The sequence below is a fragment of the Opisthorchis viverrini genome (assembly GCF_000715545.1).
Source record: "Opisthorchis viverrini unplaced genomic scaffold opera_v5_554, whole genome shotgun sequence".
In the NCBI taxonomy this organism is placed as follows: domain Eukaryota; kingdom Metazoa; phylum Platyhelminthes; class Trematoda; order Opisthorchiida; family Opisthorchiidae; genus Opisthorchis; species Opisthorchis viverrini.
The window spans coordinates 175,892-187,701 of NW_008752212.1; the positions used below are offsets into that span (position 1 = coordinate 175,892).

The 11,810-nt window shown below is 43.2% G+C and overlaps 2 protein-coding genes across 2 annotated transcripts in view; one reads left to right on the forward strand and one right to left on the reverse strand.

Annotated features, from left to right (window-relative positions):
* The window catches only part of T265_15498 (hypothetical protein), a gene marked incomplete at both ends in the record, with an annotated part of 48,939 nt that extends 37,524 nt beyond the window's left edge, over positions 1-11,415 (forward strand). Inside the window, one exon of the mRNA XM_009178401.1 lies at positions 11,236-11,415. Coding sequence (XP_009176665.1) covers positions 11,236-11,415 — 180 coding nt within the window. The remainder of the gene's footprint in view (positions 1-11,235) is intronic.
* Positions 953-11,810, reverse strand: part of T265_11683 (hypothetical protein) — a gene marked incomplete at both ends in the record, with an annotated part of 18,156 nt that continues 7,298 nt past the window's right edge. The window contains one exon of the mRNA XM_009178402.1: positions 953-1,096. Within this exon, the coding sequence (XP_009176666.1) occupies positions 953-1,096 (144 nt within the window). The remainder of the gene's footprint in view (positions 1,097-11,810) is intronic.

Below are 11,810 nucleotides of genomic sequence, written 5' to 3' on the forward strand. Positions count from 1 at the left end.
TGCGGCTTGTACTTATCGCTTTCTGCGGCCACGCTGCTTTCTGTAATCGCCATCCGGTTTCGTGCTCTTCAGTTAGCCGTTGATGATTTGTATTGCGTCACGGGCGGCTCCTGCGTTGTTTTGTTACTTGGAGGTGTATCCCCTATTTTTAGTGGTTTTTATTTCTGTTGATCTTTTCTTTAAGCCTTTACGGTTCTGGATTTACTTTGCCCTAGAGTTTGACAGACAGGATCGATACCAGGTTGTTAGTTCATTGCTCCGTCAGTGGATCATCACGTCTCAGTGAAACCAAATCGCGTCTTTGGTTATGCCTGGCCAATTTGTTGACGTAATTCTAATGGGATTTGTGTTCTCCGTCATTTTAAGCAGAGAAAAACGAGATTCGATCGTGTCTGCTAGTGGCAAACTTCAATTATTTGACTACCGTTGGCAGTTTCACTCTGGGTCTTGCAAAATCGTTGCAATAAAATTTGTGGATTAAATTGATTTCTCTATTGCACCAGGCGCACCCGGGACGGTCTACGTGGACAAAGCAAGTCTTTACACGATTACACTACCATGTATAGCCGTCTGAAGAATGGCAAAAACAGAAAGCTTGCAAACGAAATCTTTAAATGCCTGAAGCGACCATCGAGAGATCACGACCAAAGAATATTGGTGGATGATAAACAAGGAATACAACAACTCGGTGGCAAAGCACTAAATGACGTCGGATGCCCACCAATGAAAATGGCCATGGAGAATCATGCTCAGTATTGTTTATGAAACTCAGTGGAGTCATGCTGCGGGTTCAGACTCAAGCAACTGATAACCTGATGCCTGCAAACGGCTATCTGTTTTCGTTTGGCGTTCTAATGACTAGAAATAGCACAAGTGAGCGCAAATGACACGCGTGTAACGGTGATACTACTGATCGGAGGGCACGCAAATAGTATGTGTTGTTCGTAGAATTTCACTTTGCGTCGCCTGAAAAAGGGAATTCTGTTGCGGAATTCATGGGGCCACTTTGTAACACTTCCTTGGATTTGACCGACGGAGGATTGGTGGAAATGAATCTCTGGGAAGACTCGTTCGGGAGAAGATCTGTGTTCAGTTTCTGTAATTAAGATGCAGAATAAAGATTTGTTTCCTTGTTCAGTGGACTGTAAACGATCAGTTGGCATTTCCGAAAAAAACCTCCACAGCGAAGGCCTCCTCCTTTCATTTAGTACCGTGATAAGGATAAGGATGAAGATCCCGTGGCGCAAACGTGAGTGAGTGAGTGAGTGAGTGAATGAGTGAGTGAGTGAGTGAGTGAGTGAATGAATGAATGAATGAATGAATGATTGAGTGAGTGAGTGAGTTATTGAATGTGTAACTGAGCGAATGTGTGAATGTCTAAGTGAGTGAATTGATGACTGATATTTTTGTTTGTGAATGAGTGACTGACTGATTTAGTGACTTAATTTCTGCATCCAACACGGAACGCTAAGCTATCGTTTAACTTTTTTTGGATTTTAGATACATTAATGCTCAGATACAATTTTTTCTTGCTCGCTGACGAAGACATTCACTAGGTCGCTCGCTCGGTCACTCACTCACTGTCTCATTCACCCACCCACTCACTCACTCACTCAATCTCTATCAATCGCTCACTCACTCACTCATTCACTCCTCCACGGAATTTATATGCTACGTGTTTTGATTAGCTTTGAGAATTATGGGAGATCCCATGCGAAACTTATACAGCACCTGTTTGTTATCTGCAGTCTATTGTTTCGGTTTTTGTTGACTAGAACCTGAAGCCTTGACAAATCAACAAACCTAGAAATTATCTGAACAACAACTTAATGGAAATATTCGGTAGGTTCAACAATTTAGCTTGTCCTGCATTGTTATCATTTTTCAAATCAATTAAATAACACCCCCGAATGCATATAAGCTGGGAATCATCCTCTGGCTTCCAGGGATGTCTCATCAACGTTCATTTCACAGAAGAAACGGCTGAGAATTAACTCGGTTACCAGTGGCCATTAGTTATCCGTTATCAAATCTCCGTCAGTTCAGCTTTTTAGCACAAGTCACACGATACTTTCACAAAAATGTACTCAAATTTGGTGAATAACCATATGGTGGATTGTATCCGATTGGAAGAATGTGGCTACTGCGTGTAGGTTCTTCAGCGTATAACTTGATTTCGCTTGCAAGTAAACATATATGGAAATGGTAAAACGCGAATCGTTCAAAAGTCGTCCGTCAAATTTTGTCCGGTGTACGTTATACCCATAGTTGATGACAGTTGAAAACACTTCAGGATTGGGTCTCAGCGCTTGCTGTCAGGCCCCCAATCAGATTAGAGCACCCTATTATGCATCCTATAATTTCGCCGGGTATCAGTAACTTATTATGTTTGTAGTATCCATGCAAACCTCATGGGTAATAATACATAAGTGAATGTACAGATATTGACGGATCCAATGTGGAATTGTCAGAAAGTTCCGCCGGCATAGTTCATTTTGGCGGCTAAATTCACATCCGTCCGATCGCGTTTGAACGTAAGGGAAATGTGAAACGCAAGCAAAATACAAAAGCTTTTGACGAGATCCCGGATCTGGCATGCAATCCTGATGAACTTGGTTCAGTTTGGAAGGACGGTGGATTTGATACGTCACTGATGCGTCGTATCTTATGATATGAAACCCAATCAGGGTGAAACAATCGGCTTTAATAAAAACATGGACAAAACCTTTGATTCCGCGGCGGCGATACGTTCACAACTACATTTGTCGTGTTCTTTACGCCAACCGGGTGCCCGCTGCGTCAGGTCTACACGATGCTAATGGTCTCCCATGTTAATCTCACACAACTCAGTGAATAACTTCCAGCAAAATCGTTGGAGGCTTACCCCAATATTATATATCACCTATTCCACCCGGTATGCACGACCGCCGGTTATAGCTGTTTTCTGCGAAGACTAAAAACCATGACTTTGCCCGGTCAACTGGACACCCACTTGTGACTCCAGCGTAATTTGTGCTTCGCTCGACTCGACCAGGGATTTTAGTGTTTAGTGATATTGGAGAATTTTACACCGTACTTGTCTTGTGTCCTGTGATTCTGAAGGTATCAGCTGAACTGACTATGCGTCAGCAACTTCCAAAACTTAACTGGGATTAGAAACTCACCCATTGCCAAACGGGGCTGCAAACAAGGGGTGCGCTACATGTGACTCTACCCTAAACAAGAATCCAATTTTCAATCAAGCAGCTTATGGTTGGCTTGTTTCTGTTTGAGACGAACGGTAAGTGGCCATCATCAAAAGGAAAGTACTTGCAGTTCGCTTGGTAGTATACATGCTCCTTGTCAACACAGGAGCGGTTAACTTGTACGAACATCCGCAGTAAGATTCGAATCTGTCTGATGTGGAGTATATTTAATTTGCTACAATTCCATATCATCCGCCCCCTTTAAAGAATATAATGTAGTTCGCCAATCAATATCCGTATTTAGTTCTTCCTAAGGTTCCCAAAATAATACGCCCCTTTACGATTTAACCTCAAGATACGCATGATGACACAGATGTAGACGGTGACGCCCCAAATATATAACTAGTTAGATATGTATTACGAGCAGGTGCTTACTTCCTACGTCACACTCAATATGCGAGTAGGAATATAGGGAAGTAGACTGTAAGTTCGTCAGCTATCAGTCATTATGGAAAAATGCAGTATTTCAACTATTTTCATTGATAATAGGATAGACAAATTGTAATTAAAGCGACGTTCTCGAAAACAGTTTCAGATGACTTATAATCTACTGAGTTGTTAGATTTATCAGGACCGGTTGCTTCAAAATCAAATCGGCCGAAGTTTCCGGCTGAAATCAGGTAATCCATTCAGACGGGTGTCTACTCAGCAACTATAGAAATTACAATAAGAAAAGAAGACACCCGTCGATATTCCTCATCTTGCGGGGATAAATAAATAAATATAGCCGACGGCAATCGTTTACGTCAGGTTTGTCAGTATGCAAATTGCTTTTATACATGTGATTTCAAAGCAGGCGACGCGGATTTTCAAGAGATGAAACACAGTAGTCACAATATGTTATGGGTGATGAGACAAATAAATTTCATTGCGATGCGTCTCAAAGTTTCCCATTCTTCCTGGCTAGAAATAGAATGATTAACGAGGAGTTGGAAGGAATAATGGAATCGTTAAAGTCAAAAGGCATTGCGCCATTGAGAATAAGGCTTAATGGGTACCAAACCACCACGATGCTATCCACTTAAAATGTTCTTTCTAGCACTCAGTAATAGCAAGGATATTCAGGTCCAGTTTCATTCTTTGAAATCAACGCAATTTTCGGTGCAGTGAACCAAACCACATCATCAACTACATGCAAGTTATTCTACCACTTGATGACCATGAACATCGCGCTGGAAATGGTAGTCCACTCGGCGGACTGCAGATGAACCGCATGTGCTGACGCAGTATGTAAATCTGAAGATTGATTCGATGGGGAATAAAAGGTGGATTATTTCTGTTACTGCGTTAAAGGACACAAATCTAAACAAACTCTCAGCAGCGAATGGGCATGTCAAATGAAAAGCCAGGATGAGTAAACTAAACACTGGTGTCGTAGAACTGACCCCATCTATTATCAATGCTGGTCGGAAAATAAGGCAGAATCGCCCCAGCTCTTGAACGGATTCCGGAGGTTTCTGACTTCTTCCCTGTCAAAATGGACTTTCTTTGTTAAACTGAGAATTCGTTGACACCGGTGAATTTTAGGCCCTGCCTGTTGAAGGAAATCCGAACCCTGCACCCGAGTGTCGAACGCGCTCTCCTCAGATCTCATAACCAAATTGTGTTTAGGGATGCACGACAGAATAAATGAATTTATACTCCGGGTGTGGATGGCCGACAATCATTTCGACACACAACACTAGACACAGTGTTCGATGCTGTAGAAACATTACACCAGATACAAAAGTTACCAAATACACTAGGTACATGGACCAGGAAACAAAGCCAGCATGTTCCCATCAGTGGAAGATCTATTTTACATGCATTTGACGTGTGTGCAGATAAATGGCTTTTCTCTTTGAGATAATGTCACAGTTTGAACAAAATCACTATCCACCAATCTGGTGCAATTTACCGACTGAATCATATGCAAGTCGGAAATAAAGACAAAGAAACGACATTCCTAGGGAATTTGGCGAACCCGCTAATGTCGACGCATCCTCATAAGCTTTACTTATGCTTTCGTTTCTCTATGACGTTTAGATTAAAACAATACTTCTAGTTAAAGTGCAAACATTAGGATCCGCCAATGCTAAACGCAACCGGAGCATGGCGCATGAATTCATGCTACCGCGGCCCTAATTAAATGGCACATTTGCGTATAAAACGTGGAGCGAAATGATATCATATAAAAGTGTGAGTGAGTGACTGAGTGAGTGAGCGGGTGAATCGTAGGTGAGCGAGCAAGCGGAATGTGTATTTGGCCCGAGTCTTGTTAAAATCCAATGAATAAATTTAATTATCACTAAGCTTTCAGTGATGGTTGCAGAAAAATATGATTTGAGCTAATTCATTTTAGAAAGCTCAAAACTGCGCCTGTCGTTTTCTGCTAGCTGGGTGCATTCTCAGAGGTAGCAGAAGATCAAAAATTGTCTAAAAGATATATCCACATGACCAGTAATGCGAGAATGACCCGAGATTATGATGCGCATGGCATCATCCAGCTTACAAGACAAAACAGCAACACACTGCGGTTTGACGTTAGGGTTACGTCAGCTTGTCCCCAGTTAAGCTGGTGTGGAGCATCAGAACGCTCTCAGAACACGAGCGAAACATTGTGATGCGCAACTACATACGGCTAAGTTAAATATTATTCTTCTAGAAACAACTTCCAGTTGGTTCAGCAAACTGAGGAAGCCTTTTGATAAAATGTACAAGGGAATGCGTTTCTCCACAAATGCTGATTTGGTCAGCGAATGCATGTTACACCAGCTAATTCCCAAGTAATCGGAGGCGCTTCGTTTGGAGTAGAGAAGTGCAGCCAAAATTTCTCGGAAAAACTAACAATGACCTAAAATTTCAAGAGATCATCAGATTTAGTAGCGTAATTTAATGCGCAACAAACAGGAATTTTGAAGTGGGGAATTTGGGAAAAGTTGCGAAACAGATGTACAACAGGTTCTGCGTTACATCAGCGTTATTCAATGTTGGATAATGTCAATTTCACTTTGAGTACGAAATTCCGGATTGCCTTGAGCAATGTTGAAATGTGTTTATGTTTAGTTTTCATTAATTCCAAATCATATGACTTGAATTTGGTTTGCATGCGTTCATAATATATACTGCGTTTCCACATTCCCGATTCTACATCTGAGCAGATAGCTAGGATCTCCTTACTTTCAGTACAAGTTGATGAATTGGTGAAATAAGCCACATGAGAATGACAGACATGATAGCATCCTGGTTTTATTTTCATCGCTCATTTCCCGTTGCTGAGTTACAACAGCTCCTGGATGTGGTGTATTTTCGCCAGCCAACAGCGCGTTTACACTGTCAACTAGACTGGCTTTGCCCTATAGAATTTTATAGGTCCTTAGGCATAGCTGTTTGCTTCCAAACTGAGGATATTATTCACCGAGAGCAGCTCTATACACATGATGATGAAAGCAAGTTTGGCGGTTTCAATAGAATGACTGATTGGATGAAAGATGGAGTCGTCCTGTCCGCTTGTTATACTTGTTGCAGATGAGTAATATAACCTGTTTCTATTAAGCCAAATTTGCGTTTTCCCAAAAGCTGTTCCGTGGCTTGTTTGTTTTTCTACTTTCTGTGGATCATTGGATACGCTAGCAATGTGGCTGGGCTTCTAGTTATGCTGCTGTATTGGTGGATTTTCAGGGTAGAATTTCAAGGAGATAAAACCTTGATGACTTTTGTCACTGTTCTATTTAGCTATTTTACTCAGCACTCATTCGTTATTCCACGGTTGATCTGCATATAATGTCTGTGTGTATGGTGCTCGGATTGACTTGTGCTCATCAGAATAGTTGTTGGTGCACTGTTCTTGTAGTACCGAGAGTCCGAACGATTCATAAAGTGCCCTGAACTACTTATCTAATGATGTATCAGCACAGCTTTAACAGGACAGTCATTCGCTCATTGGTGCAGCGCAGTGTGCTGCTTATGAATGATGTGAGTAGCATCTAAATTGGTATCTAAGTTCCGCCTTCGTATTTGATGGAAGTTGAATGTGATCAGAGAAATTGTGGGTTTGCTGTGCATCAACTGGTCTGTATTTCGGATTTCAGTTTCAAGTTGCCTTGTACTTTGTTTATTTGGGGTTCCACCAATTGCGAATACCATTGTAAACCATGAGAACTCCTTCGATGATTTGTACGTATTCAGAAGTTTGTGTTCTTGAGGACCTCAATTCAACAATTGAACATTTCTCAGTGCTTGAGTTGGTGATCCGGCTTGATTTCAACTGACAAGACTGCGGTGTTTCGCCTCGCACGTGGTTTGAAAGTGATTATTGTTAGCTCTTTTTATTTGATTGGCTGCTTTACATTTCCAAAGTCACGCAGTTGCATTACCAGGTTGTTTCGCCTGATAAACAGAACCGTTATGTCAATAAATCTTCAGCTGGGTTATATTGCAGCCGACAGGTCATTGACGATTTCGAATTGGCTGCTGAAATCCCAGCAGTCATCTAATAGAGATTGAAGAGTGAAATCAGATGTAGGCATTTTTAACAAAACAGCTTCATGGACGAAATCGATATATCGTTCTGCCGCCTTAAGTACGTATGCTCGAAGTTACCTAACTCACTCACACATTTAACATTACAAACGGGGAACGGAATACGTTGAGTTATAACCGCCGAATGCGATGGAAAAAACGCAAGGCGGCCCAGTATTTTTCAACTATTTAGCGCCTCTTTTGCAAAACGGAAGACCGAAAGACCAAGTCAGTTTAAACATTTATGGTGTTGGCGGTTCTTGCAACAAATACCACACCTTCCTCGCGGATCCGTTGACTGAGACCGACGAAAAGTTTACTGGCGCTGTTTGATGTGCCCGGTATGCAGCGGTGCTTCGCATCTAATGCAAATTCTCCGAGTGAATTGAATAAGTATGTCTCACACTGACAGGTGAAACATTGGCCGTCATTCATAGCGATCTAATGAGGAGGTCCACTTCACGCAATACATTTATATTAATGTTGTGCTGGTGCGTCAAGATCTCTGTAGTGGGCAGATATGTTGCCCTTTCCTCATTGACCACCAATGAGTACTTCATTCTCGATCCAATATTTCCCGCGAAGTATGACTAGTCAAACGCAACTATAAAGCAGAAAACTCAGCAGGTTTTTTATATTCATCCATGACTTTGAGTAACGTTTTTCGTTTAATTTCAGTAGGACAGTCATGCAGAGTAATGGCCTCTCCGGGAAACATGATGAAACACGGCAAATAGTGATTCAAAAAGTAACGGCCCAGCCATCCTTACGGTGTAGCCAGATGTTTTTAAATGCTGTTCAGAAAGTGGAACTGAAAGGATTATTATTTTTTTGATTCCTCTAGATGTTTGCGTTAATGCTTATATATTGAAATTGCAACATACCCCCCAATACCATTGTTTGAGCCACAATAACACATCACACAATGACCCACTTTGCAATCTGGTCCGAAAAATGGCAACAGGTGTATGGAAAGTACACCCAGTTACTTTCTAAATAAACATGCCAGCTACCCAAAGCTGAACAAATCCAAGAGTGACTTAATCTCGGTGGCAAAGCACTAAATGACGTCGGAACAAATCCAAAGTGACTTAATCTCGGTGGCAAAGCACTCAATGACGTCGGATGCCCACCAATGAAAATGGCCATGGAGAATCATGCTCAGGTTTGTTTTGAAACTCAGTGGAGTCATGCTGCGGGTCCAGACTCAAGCGACTGATACCCTGATGCCTGCAAACGGCTATCTGTTTTCGTTTGGCGTTCTAATGACTAGAAATAGCACAAGTGAGCGCAAATGATACGCGTGTAACGGTGATACTACTGATCGGAGGGCACGCAAATAGTATGTGTTGTTCGTAGAATTTCACTTTGCGTCGTCTGAAAAAGGGAATTCTGTTGCGGAATTCATGGGGCCACTTTGCAACATTTGCTTGGATTTGACCGACGGATGATTGGTGGCAATGAATCTCTGGGAAGACTCGTTCGGGAGAAGATCTGTGTTCAGTTTTTGTAATTAAGATGCAGATTAAAGTTTTGCTTCATTGTTCAGTGGTCTGTAACCGATCAGTTGGCATTTCCGAATAGACAACTCCGCAACAAAGGCCCTCTTCCTTTCATCGGTAGTTGGAAACTAGTCCGGTCGAGTATACGGGGCTGAACAGTGGTTTGATTAGCTCGCACAAGATAAGCCACGATTCACATCACGTGATCACTTGTTGACAGGCTCCTCGGCTGACGAGTATTCGGTTCGTTAGGCTTTCATGAACCACAATCAACGAAAGAATACACTAATCGTTCATTACCTCAATTAATGACCCACTTTGCTTTATATGGTAATATTTTTCACCTTTGTATTACAGCGGCTCCCGGCAGTGCAACAACGTGGGACTTACTTGAAATTTTGTGACACAAATTCTTCATTCCAAATATAACAGACGTTCGCGTTTTCCAACAAGACCTGTTTTCTTTCACAGAATATTATTACCGGCAAATATGAAAATATCCTGTAGAATTCAATGGCCAGTGTGAGGAAGAATAACATTTCGTGACGGGGCGAGGTGGATCAAGTGATTAGAGCGCGAATTTACTGACCGGAAGGCCCGTGGTTCGAACCCGACCTCTGCCACTCGAATTCCTCTGTGTAGGCTTGGGTCACCTGGCAGCATCCCAGCCCTCGTGCCTCCTTCGTGTGGCATGGCAGCTAGGCATCAAAAGGGTGCTACAGCTGGGCGATTTTTTTCGCGTTTGCGAAATTTTACGTCTATGAGTATACTAGTGGAGTAATATTCNACTGATACCCTGATGCCTGCAAACGGCTATCTGTTTTCGTTTGGCGTTCTAATGACTAGAAATAGCACAAGTGAGCGCAAATGACACGCGTGTAACGGTGATACTACTGATCGGAGGGCACGCAAATAGTATGTGTTGTTCGTAGAATTTCACTTTGCGTCGCCTGAAAAAGGGAATTCTGTTGCGGAATTCATGGGGCCACTTTGTAACACTTCCTTGGATTTGACCGACGGGGGATTGGTGGAAATGAATCTCTGGGAAGACTCGTTCGGGAGAAGATCTGTGTTCAGTTTCTGTAATTAAGATGCAGAATAAAGATTTGTTTCCTTGTTCAGTGGACTGTAAACGATCAGTTGGCATTTCCGAAAAAAACCTCCACAGCGAAGGCCTCCTCCTTTCATTTAGTACTGTGATCAGGATAAGGAATTCCTGTGTCATCGAAACGCTTTCGACCTTATGGCCCCCGTCCATTGCCGCTCTATCTACGAGAGGAGGTCCATAGACAGATTCAGGAGAATGGTTTAATGGAAAAAGCCAATAGTGCGTACAATTCCTCTGTTGTGCTTTTACTGAAGACGAACGGAAAATACAGGTTTTGCGTGGATTTCCGGCGCTTGAATGAACTGACCGTAAATCGGGTTGTGGCTGTGCCTTCGGTTGCAGGGATTTTCGATTCCCTCCAGCACTCCCGATAACTTACTGTGTTCGACTTGCCTTCCGGATATTGGCAACTACTTACCAAGGAGGATGACCGGGAGAAAACGGTGTTTACGGCTGGGGACACCCAATATCAATTGAGACGACTGCCGTTTGGTTTTTCCGGGGCACCATTCACATTACGGCGCTTGATGCTTCGTGTAACAAAGGTACTCCAGAACGTTGCCGTGTACGGAGACGATATCGGTGTGTACAGCAATTCGGAACCAGAGCACGTGGTTCACTTGAGAGCTGTGATGGAGCGGATCTGTGAGGCTGGCCTGCGGATAAATGAAGCCTAGACGCAGCTCGCTAAGAGTGCGGTGAAACTGCTGGGGCATAAAATGGGTCAGAGAGATGTTAGCTCACTTCCCGAAAAATTGACAAAAATCAGGGATTGTGCTGCTCACAATTCAAAGCGGTCTCCACGGCAACTTCTTGGACGAGCAGCATACTACAGCGGGTTCGTTAAGGATTTCAACAAGATCGCTGCGCCACAATCCAGCACGTGCCGGGGAAGGAGAACCAACCAGCTGATTGGCTATCAAGGCCAGAAGCTGAAGATGAGGTCCTCAAGATCATGATTGGAGCCAATGGCCAGGTCGTCGAACTGGGTCCCGGAAAGTTGGTGCAAATCCAACGACAGGATCCGGTGTTACAAAAGGTTGCAGCCGCCTTGTTGGATGTAAGGAACATTGAGAACGGAGAGGGCGACAAGGAATTAGAAGCGTCACTTTGATCGGCTGAGGCTGAATGAAGCTGGCATAACGTCCTGAAACGCCACTGGTTCAGATGTTGTGCTGCCGGTGATACCTTGCGTCTTGAGACGGAATCTCATCGTTGAATGCCACGAGATGGCACCAAGACATACGACGGACTTCGGCAGAGGGCCTACTGGCCCGGGATGAGAAGTGAGATGATGGATTATGTGGTGTCTTGTAAGCGTTGTTAACTAATGAAAGCGGTTTCGGCAGGGCAACTCATCCCATGGAACGCATTCCTGTCTCAGAAATCGGCGCGTTGTGGTCAGTTGACGTCATGGGCCCCTTTCCGGTGACAACCAGTGGGAACCAATACATC